A 25,068-nucleotide genomic window follows, 5' to 3' on the forward strand; every position below is an offset into this window, starting at 1 on the left:
CTAGAATCACAAATTGCATAAAAATGAGAATATTAAGATGGTTAGGGATATAACTTTACCACTTGAAATGCCTTTTAACAAGGTAAACCCTATTTAGGTCCTGTGATCACCAAATAAGGATTAAGTATATGCAAACTGACTATATTGCTAGTGCAATATAATCTCCCTATATATGGCTATTGATTCTCACAATAATTCTTCCATATGGACTATGCTTTACAAATAGTGTGTTTGTATGATGTAACTAACGTCCACTCCACTGTAGGCCTTATTCCCTTGCCTTTGTATGATGGAGCTCACGCCCTTTTTATCGCAATACTTATTCACTTGTGAGGTACTAATACTATTTCTATTGTTGCCTTTGAGAATAATATTTCATTTTCCTAGTTGTTCTCCCTTTTTTGATATCCTCTTTAAATGGAACTTTCTCATCCCTAATATCTTCTTTGAGCGTAGGGAGTCGCACACACTTTCATTTGTTAATGTCCTTATAAAAGTCACAATCTTTTGTTATGAAAAGATGTACTAGTTTGACAACTATTTCCCCTTTCAGTCCTTATTTAATATTTACCTATCTCTCAGTAATCAAACCTGTCTTCACTACTAAAATCAGCACATGTCCCATTTAAGATCTGTATATCCTCTTCTTTTTTGTTCTTCCTTCTCAACTCTTATTGCAGATCCATCCTTATACTTCTGTTCTAAATCTGCACTAGATCTGTACTCCTTTCTCTATTTCATTTGATTCGTAGTTCTCCTTTATATCTTCCCATTTGAAGGAGGTCACATCTCTTCATCGTATATGTCTTTTAGCTAGAGCCATAAGCATTCATAGTTGTGCCTGTTTCAAAGAGTTACAATCCTTTTGAATAATCACAACCTTTTGTTAATGTTGTAGCTTCAGTTGGATTGAATGGACCTAGAGATAATCTGTCTATGGTTATTGGTTAATCATCCATTAGAAAAACTCTCCTAAATATACTTATATATATATTATTTATAATATATATTATATATAATATATGTATATATATTATATAGTGATGTTTATATATATATATATATATATATTTTGATAGGTAATATTATGGATATTATATTGATATAAAAGAGAGGAACTACAATTGAAAGTATGGCCATAAACCTTACTGCCGTGTTTCTACCCATCCCCTAGGCCATACACATTTCATTACAAAATTGAAGAGTATAAACACTTCTGCAAAAAGCACAAACCACCCAATTCAAGAACACAAAACACCACAGAGAAAACTGCGCACATGTGCTGACCGACCTCCACCACCGATTTCCTAAGACTAATCTTTAATCTTTAAACCAGCAGGCTGCCTCCTTGCGAGTGAATGTTAGCGTAGAGTGGCCATCCTGCACAGAGCTCAGCCTTGAAATACCCTGCTTAGCCTGACGATGCTTGCTGCAGCTGGCTCCCTCTTCTTCAAGCAGTGAGGCATCCACCCACATTCCTTGTGTCGAAGATGCTTCCCCCTCCTCCTTCTTTTCAAGTTGGTGACGCAAGGCCTGCCCTGGAGCTAGCGTGCTCTTGCACAGTGTAGCCTTAATGAAACCTTGCTTGCTCTCCTCCAAAACCCAGATTTTCCCTTTAAAAAAGTCCACGATCTTTTTCCAGCCTTGCTCTGCCTTTGGGACATGCACTCCCTTTGGGCTTGTAGAGGACCATACAACCAGGGTCTGAACCGACGACTCCCCTCCACCGATCAATCTCAAAGGCTCCTCGCCCATCTCAATGTCCATGCCCAAAACAACTCTTTCCAGAATTTCTTCCAGCCCCTAGAGCCACTATTTATCCACACACATTGCAACTACCCGACAAACTTCCTCCTTTGTCTCAGCTACCATTAGTGCCAACACCATAAACAGAGACGCCACATCCAAATTTGAGCGCCTCTTCCAGTAGTCATCCAAGTAATCCGGCCCAAAAATCTATAATATGCCCTCAATGAAATCCGGCTCTTCAAAAACAAATATGTTCTTAAGATGTCGTATGATTGCGTTTGGTTCTTAGAGCCTAAAGCAAAATTTGCCTACATATCCATCACCTATGAAAAATTTCTGTGCATTGCCTTGGCTTTCTCCTGAATTTAACTTGTTTCAAACCCTTTGGAAACAAGCAAGTGCCAGGGGTGTCGATGAATGATTTAACAGTCAGACACGCGCAAAAGATTGGGATCTCTGCATGCTATAGAATGATAAATGCCATCGGGGTTGGAGTCATGATGCCTTCCTCAATTGCTTGGCAAGGATGAATATTGTTTTAATGTGGCTGAATCATAATATTTCTCTTTAATCTAACACGGAAAATCTGAGGTCCTCAAATATTTCATTCTGAGTTCCTATGGCAACATTTGTGCCCATGTTTGCCAACATGTCCGCCACCTTATTTGCTTCTCAATAGGTGTGGGAGACCTTGAAATCTTCAAATTCCAATAGCAATCCTTTGATCTGCTGAATATATTTATCTAGTTGCCATGCTTCCAACCTCCCTTCCTTGATGCCATTAATGATGATCTTCAAGTCTCCTTCCAGATGGAGTTTTCGAATTCCCAGTTTAGCTCCTAACATGAGAGCCTCTTTTTCTGCACAACATTTTGCCACATTGTTCATGCCATCATTCAGATGTTTGGCTACGAATGCAAGAGTGTTGCCCTTGTAATCTCTTGCAACACAACTACACCCTGAGACCCTTGGATTTCCTCTGGCAGCCCCGTCAAAATTAATTTTGACCCATCCTTCCTCTGGTGGCGACCAGCATACCTTTTTCCCTATTTGAAATAGGATAAAACCTGCCAGTGCCATGAACGGGCATGTTTATATATATTATTATAAATATTGCCTAAATGGTTATTTAATTTTAAATTACCATAGAGACATGTCTACTCTACTCGTATTTATATTCATTCCAATCTGCACTTGGAAAACACAAAAAAATGATAGTGTTATTACATTTACAGAAAATGATTCTTCAAAACTTAACATGGTATCAGAGCCAAATTGTGAATGTAAGAAAGAAATCAAAGGCATGGTAGGAAGATTCTGTGCCTGTAATGGAAGACATGGAATCAATGTACACAGTCAAACAATCAGAAAAGTCACCAAAATAATTGTACAGAACTCTAAACCGAGTCACACACTTAATTGCTTCAGTTTGGTAGGTCAAGATGTCTGAATCATCTTACATTTGGCTCAATGGTGAAGCCTGGAAATTCCCTGGAAATTCCCCCTCCCTACAAGGTTCACTAAGCATTCCTAAACAAGTATTTCTAAATAACCATCTTTTTTTCAATTGTGATGAGACAATGTAAGGCTGTGATTTTGCTCTACCATTCCAGCAAGTGACAGGGAATACAGTGATCATGAAGAGAGTACTTTGTAACATTATAAGCCAGCGGTACAGAGGAGAAATGTATTTTATTTGGAACTTACAGATATGATAGTAAGGAATACAATCTCAGCCAGTGCCTAACGCAGTAAGAGGAGAAGAACTGAGAAAAAAGGAAAGTTGCAGAGAAAATAAGCAAATATACCGTCAAGTGACTACAGTACCAGGATGGGCAAATAAATAAAGATCAGGAAGGCCCGATGAAGGCATCGAATATAGTCCTACAGCAGCAATGAAACTCTATATATATATATCGATTATGTCAGTGACTATATGAGGTGCAGGAAATTGTTGTGTGCAATTATTCTATCAACTAACCAGATAAAGTGATTTATAATAACTTTGGAGGATAAATTTTATTCAGATTTTATTCCAAGTATTTTGAATCTCAGTGAATAATATTGCTGTAAGTTCATACTGCCAGAGAGAATATCATGTTCTTGGAATAAAATAATTGTCTATGGTGTTTTAAAAGCTGGATTTGTTGATAATTTTCGGGAATATTTCATGGTGTTGTGAGGAGTAAATAATTTGATAAGTATTATTTTTCCATTCCATCCTCTAAGGTCTGGCGGACTCGGAAGCAATCGACGAATATTACCTGGGCTTCCTTAAAGTTGAAAGATAAATATTTTGGCATATATTAAACCACAGATTTAAAGAAGTATGGTCCCTTATTGTTGTCAAAGTCGATTCATTTAAATGGTGGGTTCGACTCTTTATTGCTACCGTGGGAATTAATAAATCAAATTTATGAGCTCGTAGGCCCCATTTTGAAGTTCAGGAATCTCTATTTAGGGACACAAAATATATTGAATAATTTTGAAACAAACTATATTATTTCCTCTTTAGCAATCAAAACCCTGAAGGATGGCTTGGGAATGAATTTTTGTGTTTGTCATTGGTATTAAATGGCAGACAAAGCATCGCGAGTTTGGGTGCAATACCTTCATCTGGTAAATACATCCCCATAATCTCTTCAGAAGTGTTGCAAAAATTTCCGTGTTAAGTATGCTGGAAAAGAACAGAGGCCCATACTGTTGGAGTTCTCTGAATAACATAGAGTTCAAATCTGTGCAATTTTAATGGACTTGCCATTTGCTTATTGAAGTCTATATGATTTCCAACATCATATATGAAGAGTTGACACTTAACATAATATATCTGTTGCATCACAATTTCATCTTGTAAATCTGGAAAATTCATTGTACAAGGTGGATATAGATGAGCATTCAGGTATTATATTCTTGAAGCAATTCCACGTTATGCAATTGGAGGCAATGTTCGCTTACAGTCAGCTCTCTGGTCATGTCTCATGCTTGAATGCAAACGAGGTGATTTAATAAATGCACATTGGTGGGAAAGTACTGTGAAAGTTATTGCTGTATGAAATATGAATCTTCTGTATTGTTTTACTTTCCCTCCAACTCCGTAAACAACAAGCTGTAGATTCAGATCCGATTTTAGCCCATTCTCAGAGGGAACATGTTAATTGTTTGACAGAATTACCTTGAGACATTCTGAAACTTCATCATGCAATTGTTTGACCAAGCAATTTGGTTTCAAATTGAGGAGGGGATGTGACATTTAAAAAAAAAGTTTTTCCTGCTATTCTAGCACTTGATGTCTTTATGAAGGCCTACGACTTTATAACAGTCCAGTAACTTCCAGAGACAGTTGAAGACTATCAGCCTACAAGAGTTGGCAGTTTAGAAGGGAAAAAATATCCAAGGATATTTAACAACAATTTGTTTCACATGGTCCAACTCAAACTGAGGTGGCAACATAGGTATAAACATTGAGCAGGTATTTTCAACTAATTTTGCAAAACTCTGCAAATGCTATTGCTCACGTGGGTAAAACTATTAGCTATAATGTTATCAGTCATGGGTTCAGAATCAATAGTAATCATTTGTGATTCTTCCCAAGGTGCCTCCTCTAAGAATCCCAGGTTGTGTAACAATAGACTTTGCATTCCATTCCCATTCAGTCAAATCTGAAACAGATAATGATTTATAAACATTGTAATTGCCACATGAGAAGACCGCCTGTTGATTGTAACACCATGAAAGTGTGAAGAAGGCTCAAACAAAGAGAGAAAACAAACAGGGGCAGCTTTCTACAGTTGTATCAATTCGCAGTTGCATTTGTTGTTTATCAATTTGTCGTGTAATGCAATCTCCAGTTGAATATGTTGGTTTTGTGAGGGGGGGGGAGGGGAGGGAGAGAGAGAGAGTTTGAAAATTTTGGTGCAAAAAAGGCAGCTTAAAACAGGTCTGGAATATTACAGAGAAAAAATCACTTTGGGTTTCGTTTAGAAACATGTCTTGACACCTGGATATGATAGAAGGATGGCTGTCTTCAAATTGAAGGGAGAGGGACCTGCCTATGTGTCTTTAAGGACTGAGTTGAGACATCTGTCGAAGAGGAAGACCATACAGATTGTGTTTAGTTTCTGTTAAATCTGTAACTTAAAATCTTACTGATCTGATTACAGGTCAGTCTGATCTGTTCTTACATAACTTAGAGTAATCCAAATGTCTTTACACCTTCCTCTTAGAGATATCGGCGTCTTCACTTAGGATTAGTTTGGAGTTAACTATATTCAATATGTGTTAAGTTAATTTTTAAACTAATTATTCCTTGGAAAAGTCGCTGGCTTCTAGATTGGTTAAAGATTGTTTTGGAAGGGACATGTCCCTTGAAAGGACTTGTTACTTGAAAGGACATGTCCCTAGGTCTCTCTACTTATGGTGGTATTGTTGAAGTCTAAGGACACACAAAATACAAATAGTCTGCTCCTTAATCAATGCTGCCTACCTATGATTTGCAGAAGTATAAGACATAATTCTGAATTAGATTTCAAATTCAATTGAAGGCAATAATCTGAAGTTATTCACAGAAAACCTTAAGGAGATAAATAAGGTAGAATCCAGTCTATATTCAGTCCAAAGAATTTGCAGAAACTTTACCGTTTCTTCAAAGAGGAGGAATCAACATTCAGAAGGAGAAACTAGAGGATTTGATTAAATCGACTGACAAATAGACTTAGATTCTCAAATCTATTAAATAGAAACAAGTTTGGTATATTTGATGTGACGCAAATTGTTCAATGATATAAGATTGAGAATTTTACATTGTGGGGGGAATAATAATCAATGTCCCATTCCCATTGTTTGACAAATGCTTATATTGAGACATTTTCAAGGTTTGATGGACCTTCATCAAAGCAACTTGTGTCAAGGATGCATAGATAAGTATTCAGTAGCTTTAAGTATTATATTTATCTAATCACTGTATTCTCTTTTTTAATTGTATTTTTATATGTACTATAAGAGTTATTTGCCTAGATCTTTTCCTTTATGTATGGGGAAGAAAAGGAGGTCGGTACTTTATTCATGCTACCAAATATTGTGCAAAGTCAATCTTATGACAGTAGCTCCAAAGAAGTTGTGATATGGAATTCATTAGTTATCTGATGATCAGGGTGGATAGCCCCTTTAAGCAAATATCTTTGATGGTTGAGATAATGGGTATCCTTCTATATAAAGAGGGAGTTTTGTCACTTCATCGAAGGCAATTTTGTATGAAGAGGTCAGAAGGTTGATATCAGTTTTAGAGGGAGTCTAACATTCCATTAGAAGCAACCTTGGATGAAATCACAAATTAAGAGGGAGAAGTTTGAGGTGAAATTCCTTGTAATGCATTCTTCTCTTTGTGAGAGAGAAGGTTGAGTTGAAAACCCTTGTTCCACCCTCTGACTTGGTTCATGGTGGATATCATGAGAGTTACTATTTTGCATATGTGGATTATGTCATGAAAGGTGACAATGTTTCATTGATGTATTTGTGAGGTCGCTATTGTAAGGTGACAATCTTAACAATGGTTTGACCCATTATCATGATTGACATCATTAAGCCGCATATCATGATAGACTACATTAAGTTGTTGTCCTGAAGTGTCGGAGATCATGATACTTGTCATGATGGAGATCATTTTGATTGACTACATTCAATTGTTGTCCCAGATTGTGTTGTAAATCAGATAACTCATATCCTTCTAGGATATAACATATTCTTTTGGTGGCATCATGAACATGATGCCAATGCACATACCAAGAGAATATAGGTATGATTGATATTTCATGTTGAATCATACCATGGATGATATCAAAAGATAACATCTAAGTTGATGGATATATGTTGATAACCTTTAATATGCCATTCCAAGAATATCATCTCTCTATATGTTTGACAATATTATGTGTTCTATAACAATCCTCCCTAGCTAAGAGGGAGTGTTAATGTTGTAGCTTAAGTCAGATTGAATGGACCTAGAAATAATCCTTTATGATTATTGGTTCATCATCAATTAGAAAAACTCTCGTGTGTGTGTGTGTGTGTGTGTGTTATAGTTATGTTTATATATATTATTATTAATATTGTCTAAATGGTTATTAAATTATAAATTACCATAGGGACATGTCTAATCTACTGATATTTATATGCATTCCAATCTGCGGTTGGAAAACACAGAAATAAATGGTAGTATTATTACATTTGCAGAGAACAATTCTTCAAAAGAAAACACCCTTCACCTTTTGAAAGTCACCTCTACAATATCTTCCTTTTCCTTTTCCTTTTCCTAAATACCTCCTTAATACTTATGCTCCACTCTTTATTCCTTCCCTTTTTCCCTCATAGAAGTTCTCATCTCTCCCTTTTATACCCCTTATTTGATGGAAACACAACTTTTCCATTCATGCCTTTTGACCTTTTGTTTAACCTAACCAGTATTTAACTAATTTTAATTGGATTCTTTTATAATTGTTATTGTGTATTATTTAATCCTATTTCAAGAAGGGCACATGACATCCTTAAGTCATAAATATTTCTCTATTTAAATTATTGTTGTGTGTGTTTTTGTTTTCAAGGAAGGCATATACATTAGACATTTTTTCTTATAATGATTAGATTGACTGTTCAACCTCAAAATTTTGGCTTTTATGTGGTAATTTTCCTGCATTTCTAAAATGTATATGAACTTGGAAGTAAACTGCTAAAACTTTTCTCGATTGTAATTAAATATGTGGCCAAGGCGTTTCGGTTTTATGTGTACATTAACTGTCTGTGCTGTTTATCGTACTATCATAATAGTTGTTTTTTTCCCTTGTTTCATAAAAAATCTAGATATAGCTGCCTCAGTTTGATGCAGCCCTGTGCTTTTTTAAGAACTACATGATCCAGGCTTGTGCTTTACCAACATGAAAATGTGCTGTGTGGTGATATATTGTGGTTTTGGGTGTATTATTTAGGGACTGGATGGTGAGGCTACGGAGCCTATGATTAAAGAATTGGAAGAGGATAGGGAGATATCCCAGGATCCAGAGATTGAATTTGCAATTGCTGGTGCGGTGAGAGAATGTGGTGGTCTAGATATTATTTTGAACATGGTTCAAGTGAGTTGTCCTTGTTCCATCATTTTGATTTGTGTCCATTTTTCATTGTTTCACTTTACCTACCTTTATTGTTTTCTTCTCTTTGTACTGTTTAGAGTAACTTTAGACGTTGCATGCTAGAACGGTTATTTTGAAATTTGTCATTTTGGTTTTCCCTAATATTGAAAATATTTCCTGGCAGCATTTGAGAGATGATGAGTTAAAATCAAATCAAGAGGAGCTGGCCTTGGTACTCAAGCTGCTTATGTATTGCTGCAAGATACGGGAAAATAGGCTGGCATTGCTACGGCTAGGTGCATTGGCATTGCTTTTGGAGACAGCCAGGAGGGCATTTTCTGTTGATGCTGTGGAACCTGCAGAAGGCATTCTCCTGATTGTTGAAAGTCTAGTTATGGAGGCTAACGACAGTGACATTGGGATATCAGAAAGTGCATTGACAACATCTAGTGATGCAAATTGTGCTGGTGAGCAAGCTGCTAAAGTAGTGATGATGTTCTTAGAAAGACTTTGTCATCCCTCAGGTCTCAAAAAGTCCAATAAACAGCAGCGCAATAATGAGATGGTGGCACGCATTTTACCATATTTGACATACGGTGAACAAGCAGCAATGGAAGTGCTTGTTGACCACTTTAATCCCTATCTAAAGGATTGGGTTGCTTTTGATGATGTGCAAGTAAGACATCAAGAAAATGTTAAAGATGAAGGTTTGGCTCAACAGGCAGCTGAACAAAGATTTGCAGTTGAGAATTTTGTTAAGGTTTCAGAATCTATCAAGATAAGTTCATTTGGTGAGAAGCTAAAAGATATCATTATTGAGAAGGGTATTGCTGGAGGTATGAAATTGACATTTACATGCAATGTGTGTCATTCTATTTTTTTGGTTTAGCTCCTAAATTTCTGAAGTAGATTTTCCTTGCTTTTAGCAACATTCTCTTTGATTGTTAATTCTTAGGTATATATTTATTGTTTGTTGTATTTATTTTATACAGTGGCTGTTCAACATTTAAAAGAAGTATTTGGTGTTTCTGAGAGAGGAGATTTCAAGTCTTCTCCAGAATGGATGCATGCCCTCAAATTGCCTTCAGTACCTGTGATTTTATCTATGTTGAGAGGGCTTGCCAGGGGACATCTAGCCATGCAACAGTGTATTGATGGAGGAGGAGTATTACCTCTTCTCCAAGCACTTGAGGGTGTTTCTGGAGAAAGTGAGATTGGTGCAAGAGCAGAGAATTTGCTAGACACCCTTTCAGACAAGGATAACAAAGGAGAAGGATTCCTTGCAGATAAGGTGCACCAGCTGAGGCATGCAACTAAGGATGAGATGCGGCGTCGGGCCCTGAGGAAAAGAGAGCAGTTACTTCAGGTGGGCTGATGTCTGGAGATAGGACTAAGATTTTTAATATTTTTTTAATTTAAAAAAAAATAATATTTGTCCATATGAAATTACTAAGATTTTTCATCGTTTCAGGGACTAGGTATGCGAAGGGAACTTGCTTCTGATGGGGGTGAGAGAATAGTTGTTTCACAACCTGTTATTGAAGGTTTAGAAGAAGTAGAGGAGGAGGAAGCAGGGCTTGCATGCATGGTATGCAGAGAGGGGTATAGTTTAAGGCCTACGGATATGCTGGGAGCATACTCATTTAGTAAGCGTGTACATCTGGGTATTGGAACAACAAGCCACCCTCGGGGAGAATGGGTGTATACGACTGTTAGTCATTTCAATATTATACATTTCCAGTGTCATCAAGAGGCCAAGCGAGCAGATGCTTCACTAAGGAATCCAAAGAAAGAATGGGAGGGGGCAGCTTTACGAAACAATGAAACACTATGCAACTCTCTGTTTCCGTTGAGGGGTCCAGCTGTTCCTCTTACTCAATATGCACGTCATGTTGATCAGTATTGGGACAGTTTGAATGCTCTTGGGCGAGCTGATGGGAGTCGTATTCGTTTACTTACATATGATATTGTGCTGGTATGTATCTTTTTTATTTCCACGATTGTGCGACAATTTTGAACTTATTTCTTGTGGTTTCTAGACTATCACCCTGTATTTGACTGTTGTTGGCTCCTTTGCAGATGTTAGCTCGCTTTGCAACAGGAGCATCATTCAGCACAGATAGCAAAGGTGGAGGAAAAGAGAGCAACTCTCGGTTTCTACCATTTATGATACAGATGGCTAATCATTTACTTGATCAAGGAGGTACTAATCAGCGGCGATCAATGGCAAAAAATCTGATTATTTACCTCACCTCACCATCTCAGCTGGATTCACCATCTGGACCAAAGCCATCAACACCACCCTCCCAAAGATATGGAGCAGCTGAGGAAACAGTCCAGTTCATGATGGTGCATTCTTTGCTGCTGCAGTCTTTAGATGAGTGGGAGCAGCATCGTCATTCATTTTTGCAGAGAGGAATATACCATGCATACATGCAATACAAGCATGGACGTTCACCATTGACAGCCCCTGCATCATCCCGTGCTTCATCTTCAGATCTGGCAGCAATGGATCCAAAATATGATGAAATCAGCAAAGAAGATTCAAACTCCACCGAAATAGGTAGTGAAAAACTGTTTGCTATTGTTCAACCCATGCTCATATATACAGGGCTTATAGAGCAGTTGCAGCGCTTCTTAAAGTTGAATAAGCCAAGTGCACGAAAAAATAGAAATCTGGGCATGGAAATCCATAGCAACGAAAAAACTAATGATGATAGTAGTGGATCTCTTGGCATGGAGCTTTGGGAAATTACCATGAGAGAAAGGTTACAGGACGTGAAGGGTATGTTGGGATTTTCAAAGGAGTTGCTAAATTGGCTGGAAGACATGCAAAGTGCCAGTGATATGCAAGAAGCATTTGATATAATGGGTGCCTTGAGTGATGCTCTTTTGGGTGGATTTTCTCGATGTGAGGATTTTGTACAAGATGCCATTTCAAATGGCAATGCCAAATGATGTACATATTGAGGGTATATTTCAACTTCTAAATGAATTGTCCATACAGCAAATGAGGGAAGGAGCATGCCAGTTTCAGGACACTGGCTGATTCTCAATTGGATGCCATATGCCCAGTGACTGGACGATTGGTTTTTGCTTCTGATGAGACTGGCGTCTTAGGGGCTAACATCGACTTGGTTGAGAGTACATACATTAAGTTTCAGATTAATGATATTTTCTGTATATGGGTTAATTGAATAGCATACATTTTTGCCATTGTTCGCATAAATGCTCTTTCATGGTTGCATGAGTTTTGTTATCGTCATAATATCCTTTTTTCTGGGATCCCAATGATGTATAACGTCTGTCATCTTGTTCGAAGATCAAATGTAAACCTGTAAGGCACATTTAAAGGTTTATGAAGTATGATGCTGTATGCTTGATGACCTTGGTCATTGTGCTATAAAGTACCGTATTCTTCATTACATCTTTTCTCCCGTCCTCTCAATCTCTTTAGCGGAGCTTGTTAACTTCACCACAAAATAAGCTTGGATGCCTTAATATGAATAGAAAAATGACATTTCAAGCATTGAACAAGATAATTTTAGATTTAAATACAAACCAACCTATTGTAGATGTCATCGAGAGTAGGATGAGAGCGTTACCTAATTATGCTGTGTAATCTATCCTACAAATGTTGGGCTGGCCTTAATAATTCTATTATGCATGTTTATATTATGTGCTAACGCTTTGCTTGGGTTTGAAAATCCCGTGCACTGATTTTTCATCCAATCAGTTACCAATTATCCAGTCTTTTTATCAACTGTTCTGAAGTTCTTATTCGCGAAAGAGTTGGTTCACGTGTTTTGATGCAAAAGGTTTTCAACACGGATGTGGTTGATTGTGCGCTCGTAAGACGAGTGAACATACCCAAGGATGTCATGCACTATGTTCCAGGTTATATTCATTCTATGCTATAGATTGTTGTATCCTATTATAATGCCAAGTTGGTGTGTGCTCATGTTTATATGAACATTTTTGTTTTCAATGTTAATTTTGTTTTGTTTTGTTTTGTTTTGTTTTGGGTTATATGCTAGGCCTCAAAAAGGACAATGAAAAGAAGGAAAACACTTGTTTTATTACTGAAGGGTCAAAGGTTGTAAGGAGCTCGAAAGCTTTGTTAACATCAAGATGTTAGTGAACATGTTTACCAATAAATTTGGAAGGTTTTGGAGTCTTTTACAAGGGCAGTGGAATGACAAATTGACTTGCTGTGGAAATTATCTCGTACTGATCAATTGATGAGCTTAAGGGGCTTTCTAATAAATGGTTCATAAGGCACAACACTTGGTGAAGATTTTGCAAATGGAGTTGCAAGCTTTGGGTTTAACCATCGAGGAAACTCTGTAGTTAAGCGCTCTCAGGATGGAGTAGTACTGGGATGGGTGACCTCTTGGGAAGTCTCAGTGCTTCACTCCTGTGAGCATCACCTAGATCCAATGAGTGCTAGGTGTTCCATTTATTCTCATGAGAGATGGATTCATGTTGAATCACTACTCATGAAACATGGGTCAATGAGTTTGACTCAAAATCACACAGTTATATCCTGATAGCAATATCACAGTTTGACTTGCTGTGGAAATTATCTCTTACTTATCAAATAAACAAAAGCCAAACGACAAACAACAAGATTATGTCAGTTGAAGAACAAACTAATAGACCTTTGTAACACTTGGCCCCTTCTTTGCAATCCTCACATCCTCAACTTGGGATAATATTTTAAAATAGATTACACAAGACCTCTCTTTGTGGCATTATCCATTCGTAGTTTAATGAACTTCAAAAAAAAAAAATTGAGGGGTAGAGGCCAATCCCAACCTTACTAGGAGTGTCTATTTGTGTATGTGTGAATCATAATTTGTTGATTGAGCCAGAGTGAATCTCACTAATCAAATATAGGAGACGCTTGAATTGGTTTCAAAGTTCTCACAGGGACAAAATTACTTGACACACCACTAGGGCAACCATTTGTTATAAAAATAAATCTGTTCTAAATATATAATAATAACAAAGCACATCCCCTTCATTGTTACTAAAGCTACAGCATTTAGAAATGCAAACGTATGCTTGCAACACAAGACGACAACCAAGTCCCCAGACACTTTTGAAAAAAGTTAATTAAATTTGTACTAAACCACATCGAACTCTATATGAAAAAAGGTAATTTAATTTATTTAATTTCATACTAAACTACATCAAACTCTATATAACTTGGAACTCAAACTTCCTTCCGTGGGTATCGTTTTTCATAAGTTTGACACCTTGCCAAACAAAATTCATTAAAAAAAGTTAGTTAAATTCATACTAAATCACATCAACCTCTATGAACTTGGAACTCAGACTTCCTTCCATGGGTATTGTTTTTCTTAAGTTTGACACCTTCCAAAACAAAAATCATTGAAAGGTGTCAATTAAATTCGTACTAACTACATGAACGAACTTGGAACTCAAACTTCTTTCCGTGGGTTGTTTTTCATAAGTTTGACACCTTCCCAAACAAAAATCATTAGCAAATAACAAGCGAATGAGAAAATGGTCTAAACAACGTACATATTCAAAACCCAATCAAAAGGGAACATTCTTTGCATTTCCAAGGATGCAACTCCACCTGTCATTCACTTTCCAACTTTTCCACTTGCAACTTGACATTTGCACATTCTATCAATAGTTACCAAATATCACGTGATGTTCCAAACTGTGTATTTTGATTCTCGTACTATCTTTTGGCTTTCAAACAAGTCAAATGTTATAAGACATTATTTCCTTGTTTATGTGCAGGTCTATTTTTCATGATTGAATTTTTCTTTTATCCAAAGGGTTTTCAAATGCATATTAAATTTATAGTTTTTCAAATGATCTGTATAGGGTTTTCTAAATCGATTGATTTCCAACCAATTTTAAAAATTTTTTTACCAATAAGATCAAAGGAGTTTCTCTCTCATGTTTGCACAAATATATTCATCGATCCAAAATCAAAATTACAATGGATTTTTCAAACCCTATCTTGAAAGCTCAACAACTAAAATATAAAATAACTTTGTTAATTCTCACAATCCAAATACTCATAATCTTTCAAAATGTTCTTTTAACTTTGATTCACCAATTTCCTCACCGAAATTTGCGTGCTCAAATGAGCCAAGATCCACTGATAAATAAAATTTAGCCTTATCTAAGGTTTCTAACTGTAATTTTATAAAAAGTAACTCAACTCTAATAGAATATTAAATAATTTGATTTGCTTATTCTATCACACACACAAAATACTTTATAAGTTAAATATTGCAAAACACTTTTTCAAATAACATAATTATTATTTTAATGAATAATAATATTTATAGCTCACTAGTTATGTGCAAATCTAAATTTATTATTAAATAAATGATTGTGGATAAATTATCACCTTATCTTTAATAATTAATTAATTTTCTCAACTTTCATAATTTAAGTATTTTAAATTAAACATTTAATTAATTCTCAATTAAATAATTATCATTATGTTTTAAGGTTATCTTTTAATTATTTAATGATACCAAATATCATATGATTATTTGAGTATCATTGATTAAATCATTTACTAAATAAAACACATTATCCAATCCACATAAATATTGTTAGATAATTGAGGGGAGGGGGGAATCAATTATAACCAGCTATCCTATAGGCCTTTAAACACAATTTTACAAACTATAGCACTCTAAACTTTCAGATCACTAGTTCGATAAACATATCAAACATTCAACTTAATTTTTCAACAAATTGTTAACTTCATATACCAAGTATTAGACTAAGCTTTTCTATGTATATCGAGTTGCAACAATAAACAATAATTTTTGAAAATAACATGCAACACAATATACATCCACACAATTTGACACAAGTATTTAACGTGGAAACCCTGTTAAGGGAAAAACCACCTGGGACGAGAACCCAAAAAATTCACTCTTCTGAAGTGAGCTCTGTTAGGAGCCAACCTCATTAAAGGTTACAAACACATTGTTAATGTGACCTTGTTAGAGGATTTTCATCAAATATTATATAGACCATATCACTCTTGAGTATCTATAGAGTGGCCACTCTTAAAGACTTACAAAATATTCAATATAATGTCACCATACAATGGATTTACAAACAAGGCTATTAGGTCCACTCAATTAAGAGATTTTCTGCTACAATTGTCAAAGAGTAACAATGAAATGATAAGTTTAGAATAGCACTACCTTTTCTTGTTCAGATATATATTTTTCTTTATCTCTTTCCTCTATTCAACCTCTTTCTTCGTTTTGCTCCCTTTTGGCTAATCCACTTGCTCAAACATCCACTTAGAACTTCTCTTTCTTGATCTTCAAAATGTTGTTTTGCCTAGTTATCCTCTATCTATCTTCTTCTTCAACTTGATCAACAACAATGAACAATGCATTCATCCCTTAAATAGAAAACTTTTTGCCACTTCACTAGATTCTTTCATGTTTTGCCACTTAATTACGCTTGTCTGATCTTCATCCAACTTAGATTCATTGAATCTAGACACTTGGATATCACGCCTTCACCTTGAACTCTATGCTTTAATTTATATAATCAAATCTCCATCAAATCTTCTTTGAATTTCCATAGTCATTGATCTCATAACTAACTTCATCCTTATCTTTGAAACTTCTCGAACAATTAAAAATTTCATCAAATGTCAACCTCAATTTAAATCTTTTCGAAATTGTTCTTCCTTCCCATTATTCGGTTAACACTATATCCACTTCGTCAATACTGCATTCAATTAACATTGTAACTACTCAGTGAATATTGCACATGCTTCACTTCTCCATCAGGGGCTCGGTGACAACTATAGTAGCTTGATTAATACTACGATTATTCATTCATTGACCAAATTATCTTTCTTATACATGACCTCAGAACTTTAATCAAATCATGTAAAATAATCAAACCAACATAATACTATTAGAGTCTATCTCATTCAAGTGCCCATTCAATATCGTATACTTATCAACACTTACATCATCATTATACTTTCTTTAAATCCTCTTCATCAATCAAATGATATGGCACTCAACTAAATTTGTATAATGTATCACCAATTAAGGCTTGACATCAATGGCAACATAATAACTAAAATGACTTTTTCACATACATTAATAACATTATCAGTTAGGGATAAAAAATGTAACATAAAAACCAAATGATATGCACAAGGATAGACTTGTGAGTTTGGATGGGTAGTTAGTCAAATACATGTCCTCCTTCTCAGGACAATAATCAGGCTTAGGTTTGGATTCTGGCCTAAACATTATCGCCCCACTTTTACTGTTGAGATATTGTGATAGGTAACACTCATCCTAGCAATTTAGGGAAGTCAATTCTCAATACTTGCAAACCTACATAAAAGACGAGCATGTAAAAAATATATACCTAACTAAACAAGCAATGACGAATAGTGGTACATTGTGTAGATCCCAACTCATAGTTGACTATGACTCTCTCCATTAACCATGCCAGTCACATCAAACATAAATGTAAAATAGACACACACACACCATACACATGTAAGTATCGGATAAGTACAATGAATAAACTATAAATATTAATAATATCATATCCTCACATATAAGTTTCATCATAAAGATAACTATAATAATAATCTAAAGATACATAATATTACATCATGATGAAAAGAACTATAATTAATAATTATGAGCTAATATGTTCATAGAAGTCCCTGGTAGAGTTTAACAACAAAATCTATAGTAATGGAAAAAGGATGGTCATTACACAAGTTCCAGTTGATCCTCCATAGGACAAGGTCACTAAGGTGAACTAAGAGCCTTCTTAGAATGAAAATGGCAATGTGTACAAGATCAAGGTGAATCTTTGGAGGAGGGTGAGATAAAATAAGATAAGGTTCTTGAAGATCCCAAGGGATATGAAACAAAACCACCAAGGAATATCATTACTAGTAGCTCAAGTATTGATAGAAGGTCTTTGGTGCACCTGTACGTAGAAATAATATTTTAAGGGATCTTAAGGGATCTAAAAGGGTCCTAATATCCCTTTCAATACACTATGACCCCTCATGACCCCTTTTGACACATTATACCCAACCAATCTTTTCTTGTTCTTTCTCTTGCCACTCTGAAGAATTTTGTGAATTAGGATTCAATTGTTGTATGGAAGCTTCATGAGATATCCAAAATAAATATTTATTTCACATAAATAATAATATTTACCCCATATTGGTTGCATTTTCATGCCTTCCAAATCTGGTAATGGTGACATGTTGATAGGCTCTGATCATTCCTAAGATTGTTGAGACTAGGAGGATCTAGTTCATATTCACCTTGGTTGCACTTACCACATGATATGCATGTGAGCCTATGTCATATTATAATGATAAATAATCACCATCTACTAGTAGCTTAAGTAGTGACAGATACATGATACCTATGGTAATATATGCAATATGGATTCTAAGGATCACCCACATTCATATAACAAGAAACAAAACATCCCATCATAGACGTAGCATAAAGACCTGTCTAGTGATCATATAGTGTTGAAGATGGATTCTAACATAAGATGATAATGATGATGATGAATATTCACCATCTACTAGTAGTTCAAGTAGTGACATAATGTATTTAGTGCACATGTACTTAGAAACAAAATTTAGAGGGATCTTATGGAATCTTGAGGGGTCCTAATGTCTCTTGTGATACAGTAAGACCCGTCATGACCCTTTTCAATACATTGGAGACAAGAAGTCTCTGGAAGCACTTATATTTGTCAATGAAGGAGATATTGTTACCATGAATGTTGATGATATTCCTACGGGGGAGTATTCTAGCATTGCTGGAGTAGTGGAGAGACAATTAGCATGACTATGTGTTGCATTCATGACTATGTTTTTCATTGATGTCAACATAATGTGAAGATTGGCAGAGTAGCAGACAGATATTTAGGTCATACAAATCAAGTATTGATGATGAGGTCAAGCACAGTTAGGGACATGTTCCACATTATGTCTTGATGATGTGGTTAGTGATGTGATGTGGAGCCAAATCAGACTTAGAGGTTTATTCAATGTAATTTCCATCCAAATTATTTCTACAGGGGTTTGGGGGTAGCACTCCTGCGGGTTCCTGGGGCAGTGCCCTAGGTGCGCTCCTTGTCGCAGTATAAGTTGGGGTCGAGGGGCAATGCCCCTGCGAGGGCTGCCCCAAAAGCCAAAAATGCCCTTATATTGTAAAAGGTGTCAACTACTATTTTCTATTATTCTAGCCCTAATCTTGTAAGCGACAAAAAGATTATATAAAAAGGCTTAGGGTTAGGGATTTTCATTATGTGTGATGCAAAAATTGGTTCTTACGATAGTATTGAGCTGTAAGGGATTACAAATTGTAATCAAGTTGTAATCACTGGATAATAATAATATTGGACTTACTGTTGGTGGATGCAACCCAGGGATTGGGTGAAACACGTAAATCTCAGTGTCTTGTGTTCTCTCATGTGTGATCTATTATTTTCTGATATTGGTTATATTTGCATGTAACTGTTATTTTTGTCTGAGGTTAATCCTAACAAGTGGTATCAGAGCCAAACGGTCATCATTTTTTTATAGCCAGATTGTTGTCATTTTTTTATTTTATGGCGATCCTCTGTAGGAAGGTCTCACGGTTGAGTGGGAGTGATGGCAGATGAGGGTAAGTTGAGGGTTGACAAGTTTAATGGGTAGAACTTTCAGTTATGGAAGATGCAAATGGAGGACTATCTCTATCAGAAGGATTTATGGAAGTCGTTGGAAGGAAAAACTAAAAATAGGGAACTATGACAAATGAGGAATGAGAGATTTTAGACAGAAAGGCACTTGGAAGCATTCAATTATGCTTGGCACCATTAGTGACATTTAACATTACAAAAGTGAAGACGATGGAAGAGTTAATGGAAACCCTAGCAAAATTGTATGAAAAGCCCTCCACTTCAAATAAGGTATTTCTAATGAAGTGTTTATTTAATATGAAGATGACAAAAGGTGGATATGTTATAGATCATTTAAATGAGTTTAATACTCTTACTAGTCAATTGTCTTCTATGGGTATTAATTTTGATAAAGAAAATAGGGCTCTCTTGATTTTTTGTTCTTTGCATGAAAGCTGAAATGACTTGGTAATGATTGAGTAATTTTGTTTCTAGATCTAATACCCTAAAATATGATGATGTGATCAGTGTTTTTTTGAGTGAGAAAACTCGTAGGAAATCCTCAGGTGGATCTACATCAGGAAGTTCTTTAAACGCACAAAGTAGAGGCAAAATGATTTAGAGAGGAAATAATTCCAGAAATCATGGTAAATCAAGAAGAAATTCAAAGGGGAAGAGGTCTCAATCCAGAGGACCGAGAGATTGTTGGTACTGTGGTAAAATAGGGCATAAGAATAAAGATTGTTGGACTCAAAAGAACAATGAAGGAGATAAACCAAAAGGGAACAAGGAGGCAATTGCGAAAAATAACAAATACAAAGAGGATGCTTTGCTTCTATTTTTAGAAAGTGTTGATGATTCATGAGTTTTATATTCTAGTGCTTTATTTCATGCTACACCTCATAGAGATTATTTCATTGATTATGTCCAAGGGGATTTTGGGCTTGTTTATTTGGGAGATAATGAACCCTGCTAGATTGTTGGAAAGAGAAAAACTAAGATTAAGTTGCAGAATGAGAATCATTAGCTACTACATGAGGTAAGACATGTTCTAAGGTTGAGTAGGAATTTAATTTCAACAAGACAACTTGGTGATGAGGGTTGTGTAGTTACTTTAATGATAAAAATTGGAAGGTTTCAAAGGGTTCCCTTGTATTAGCAAAAGGTGTGAAAGTAGGCACCTTATATCTTTGTATAGGTCATATTGTTCCTTCTAGTTTGATTGTTTCAGATAAAAATGAATGTTTAGGAATAGTTGCTATAGTTGAGCAGGGAGAACAAGTAGCTATTTTAGATTTTGATACAACACTATGGCACAAAAGAGTTAGGCACACAAGTGAGAAAGGTACGAAAGTACTTCACTCAAAGAAAGTTTTACTAGGTCTGAAATGTGTCAATATGGATTTCTGTGAAAGTTGTGTGTATGAAAAACAAAAGAGAGTGAGTTTTGTGAAGATTGGGATGGAAAATAAAAGTGAGAAATTAGAGCTTGTGCATACATATGTATAGGGGCTAGCTTAGGTATCTTCCTTTGGTAGATCTCATTATTATGTTACATTTATTGATGATGCAACTGGAAAAGTATGGGTTTACTTCCTTAGACAAAAATTTGATGTGTTTCATACTTTTAAGAAATGTAAATGCTTAGTTGAAAATGAGACCAGAAATAAATTAAAATGTCTTAGATCTAATAATGGTGGTGAGTATTGTAGTCATGAATTTGAAGATTATTGCTCCACTAATGGTATTTGTAGACAAACAAATTGTTTCAAGGACTCCATAGGAAAATGGAGTGGCTGAATGCATGAACATGACTATAATGGAGCATGCAAGAACCATGAGGTTGCATGTTGGGTTGCCCTTAAAAATATGGGCGAAGGCTGTCAATACTGTTGTATATTTGATTAATAGAGGTCCCTCTACTCCTTTGAGTTGTGGTATTCCAGATGAAGCATGGATTGGTAAGAAGGTGAGTTATTCTTTTCTCAAAACCTTTGGTTGTGAAGCATTTGCACATGTTGATGATGAAAATAGAACTAAGTTGGAAGCTAAGTCAAATAAATGTGTATTGTTGGATATGACATTAATGAATTTGGTTATAGGCTTTGGGATTTTCAAAATCATAAAATTGTAAGATGCAGAGATGTCATATTCAATGAGAAAGTGTTGTACAAAGATCTGTTGCAACAACATGAGAAGAAAGAAAATGATTATGTAGTGCTGGATGATACTCCAAAAGATGATGTTCTAGTAGTTCCTCATGATGTGCAACAACTGCAACAAAAAATACCACAAACACCAGTGAATGTTAGATGGTCAACAAGGATAAGTAGACCTCCAAAAAGAATTTTCTCCTTCTTTGTATTCTATTTAACTTACTGATGTTGGTGAACCTGAATGTTATGATGAAGCTGTGTAGGTGGATATAAAGACTCTGTGGGAGTCTGCAATGAAAGACAAAATGGACTATTTGCTGAAAATAAGACATGAGATTTATGCAAGTTGCCTGCAGGTAAAAAGACTTTACAAAATAAATGGATTTATAGGTTGAAAGAATAGGATGGAGGTAAGAAATTATTTAAAGCCAAGTTAGTTGTAAAAAGATTTGCACAGAAAAAAGGCACTGATTTTGGTGAGATATTTTCTATTGTTAAAATGACTTCTATTCACACTGTTTTAAGTATTGTGGATATTGAAGATTTGCATTTGGAGCAACTTGATGTTAAAACAACCTTCCTTCATGATTATTTGGATGAAGAGACCTATATGGCACAACCACATGGATTTGAGGCCAAAGGTAAGGAGAACTTAATCTACAGATTGAAGAAAATTTTATATGGCTTGAAGCAAGCACCTTGACAATGGTATCAGAAATTTGATAGTTTTATGCATGAGCATGGATATAGTAGGTGTCATTCAGATCATTGTGTTTATTTTAAGAGGTTAGATGATGACAACTACATTATTTTGTGTTTATATGTTGATGATATGCTTGTAGCCGAGTCAAACATGGATCACTTAAGGGGTTGAAATACCAGTTAGCACATGCATTTACTATAAGGATTTGGGGGCAGCAAAATAAATCCTTGGTATGAAGATTTGTAGAGACAGAAAAAAAATAGAAAATTGACATTATTTTAGATTGATTAAATTGAGAAGATGTTGCAATGTTTCTCTATGGAGAATGTTAAAGATGTCAGCACACCTTTACTTGGTCATTTGAAGTTGACTAAGGAGATGTGTCCAAAGACACAAGAAGAGGAGGATAAGACATCCAATGTACCTTATGTTTCAACTATAGGAAGCTTGATGTATGTTATGGTATGTACAAGGCTAGATATTGCACATGCAGTGTGAGTTGTTAGTAGGTATTTGAGTCATCTAGGAATTGAGCATTGGAATGTAGTTAAATGGATTCTTAGATATTTGAGAGGAACATCTACTAAGTGTTTATATTTTGGGGCTCTATTGATTTACATGAATATGTTGACTCGGATTTGGTAGGGGATATTGATACTAGGTGGAGTATTACAAGTTATGTATTCACTAGTGGTGGGGCAACTGTGTGCTAGGTTTCTAGGTTATAGAAGGTTAATGATTTATCCACTATAGAGGCAAAGTATGTCGCTATAATAAAGGCAACCAAAAAGATGATATGGCTTCAATTCTTTCTAGAAGAATTAGGACACCCTCAAAAGGATAATTATTTGTTTACAGATAGTCAAAGTGTCATTCATCTTGCAAAGAATTCAGCTTTGCATTCAAAAATTAAGCACATATAGTTGCAGTACCATTTCACTCGGCCAGTTTTGGATGATGGATAGTTAAAGCTAGACAATATACATAGACATGACAATCCATCAGATATGTTTACAAAGTAGTGACAAGGGAGAAGTTGAATTCCTCTTTAGCTTCGACTGGTCTTCTCGACTAAACAGAATAAAAGAATAGCAGAGTCCAGAGTGGTTTGATATTCCAGTGGAAGTTACAGGTTTAGTAGTGCTATGATCAGTCTCCAAGTGGGAGGTTATTTTTGTGGAGCTTGATTGGTCTCCAAGTGGGAGATTGTTGTGATGTGGAGCCTAATTAGACTTAGAGGTTTATTCGGCGCAGTTTTCCTTCAAAATATTTCTACGAGGGTTTGTAGGTAGTGCCCCTAAGATCGGGTCCTAGGGCAGTGCCCCAGGTACACATCTTATCGTAGTATAGGGTGGGGTCGAGGGGTAATGCCCCTGCGGGGGCTGCTCCTAAAGCCAAAAATGCCCTTATATTGTAAAATGCATTGGCTACTATTTTTCTATTATTCTAGCCATAATTTTGTAAGTGGAAAAAAAATTGTATAATAAGGCTTAGGGTTAGGGATTTTCATTATGCATGATGCAAAAATTAGTTCTTGCTGCAGTATTGAGTTGTAAGGGATTACAGATTGTAATAACTAGATAATAATAATATTGGACTTGTTGTTGGTGGACATAGCCCAGGGATTGGGTGAACCACGTTAAATCTTGGTGCCTTGTGTTCTCTTATGTGTGATATATTATTTTCTAATATTGGTTATATTTGCATGTAGCTGTTATTTTTGTTTGATGTTAATCCTAATAGTTAGGTGCGCATGCCAAAAGTGGAAGACATGTGAGAGTTATTTGTGAATTATAAAAGATAGTGTGCAGATAGAGGATTTGAGAAATGGTTTCTGGTAATTGGATTATACCTCCTTAAAGGGATAGCATCTAGATGAATGAAGTTGAACAAATATAGAAGACAACTTGATGATGATGTCAGCAAGTGAATGAAGTATGAGGTCGCATGTGTGAGCAGTTGTGAATAATGTGAGCCAACAATATTTTTGTATTTATGAAAATATGTAATGAATTGTATTATCTTACTGAGGTCCTATTATAATTAATTGGAAAAGCCTCAAGGCCAACTCAATTAATTATTTTGAGGATATGGTATAAAGGAAAGTTATTTTCTTTATGAAATGGGGATGGTTTAAGAAAATTGTATTGGATTTTTGAAGATTGGTGCATGCATGTAAGCAATCAAAGGGATCATTGTGACAGGAAGTTTGAGATATGTTATTGAGAACTGAAATGTTTATGGTGTGGTATTGGAATGGTAAGAGTATAGAGAAAGAGTAGAGTTATTGAGATCTGTTGCATTCCTATTATTTTGCAAGAAATAATATAGAGGCTAGTTGGATAGTGAGTTTAGTGGTCTTGCCCCTAAAGCTATTTGGACAATGGGTCCTTCTACCTTCCACAACTCCTAACAAGGTTGGAATCTCCTCAAAGGGATTTAAAGTCTCTTGATAGGGAGTAATATATATTGAATGTATTTTATTGGCTCCTAATAGAGTCCATCCTCTTACAAGTAATGTTTATAGTATTACATCATTTTTTGGGTACCATCCCCACTGAAGTTTTCCCTCCGATCAAGGGTTTTCCTAGTTAACATATATGGTGTTATTATGTATGTGTATCTTCTTATAGTTTATGTT

General features: G+C 35.6%; 1 protein-coding gene across 2 annotated transcripts in view; it reads left to right on the forward strand.

Moving 5' to 3' along the window:
* Positions 1–12,253, forward strand: part of BIG (auxin transport protein (BIG)) — an 83,155-nt gene extending 70,902 nt beyond the window's left edge. For both annotated transcript variants that reach the window (XM_089822693.1, XM_089822694.1), the window contains exons 11-15: positions 8,727–8,870; positions 9,052–9,703; positions 9,860–10,233; positions 10,339–10,842; positions 10,947–12,253. In XM_089822693.1, the coding sequence (XP_089678819.1) occupies positions 8,727–8,870; positions 9,052–9,703; positions 9,860–10,233; positions 10,339–10,842; positions 10,947–11,825 (2,553 nt within the window). In that variant the 3' untranslated portion in view covers positions 11,826–12,253. The remainder of the gene's footprint in view (positions 1–8,726; positions 8,871–9,051; positions 9,704–9,859; positions 10,234–10,338; positions 10,843–10,946) is intronic.
* Positions 12,254–25,068: the final 12,815 nt, after the last annotated feature.

The sequence above is a fragment of the Cupressus sempervirens genome, chromosome 3 (assembly GCF_028749045.1).
Source record: "Cupressus sempervirens isolate cs-2001-9-10 chromosome 3, ASM2874904v1, whole genome shotgun sequence".
Taxonomy (NCBI): Eukaryota; Viridiplantae; Streptophyta; class Pinopsida; order Cupressales; family Cupressaceae; genus Cupressus; species Cupressus sempervirens.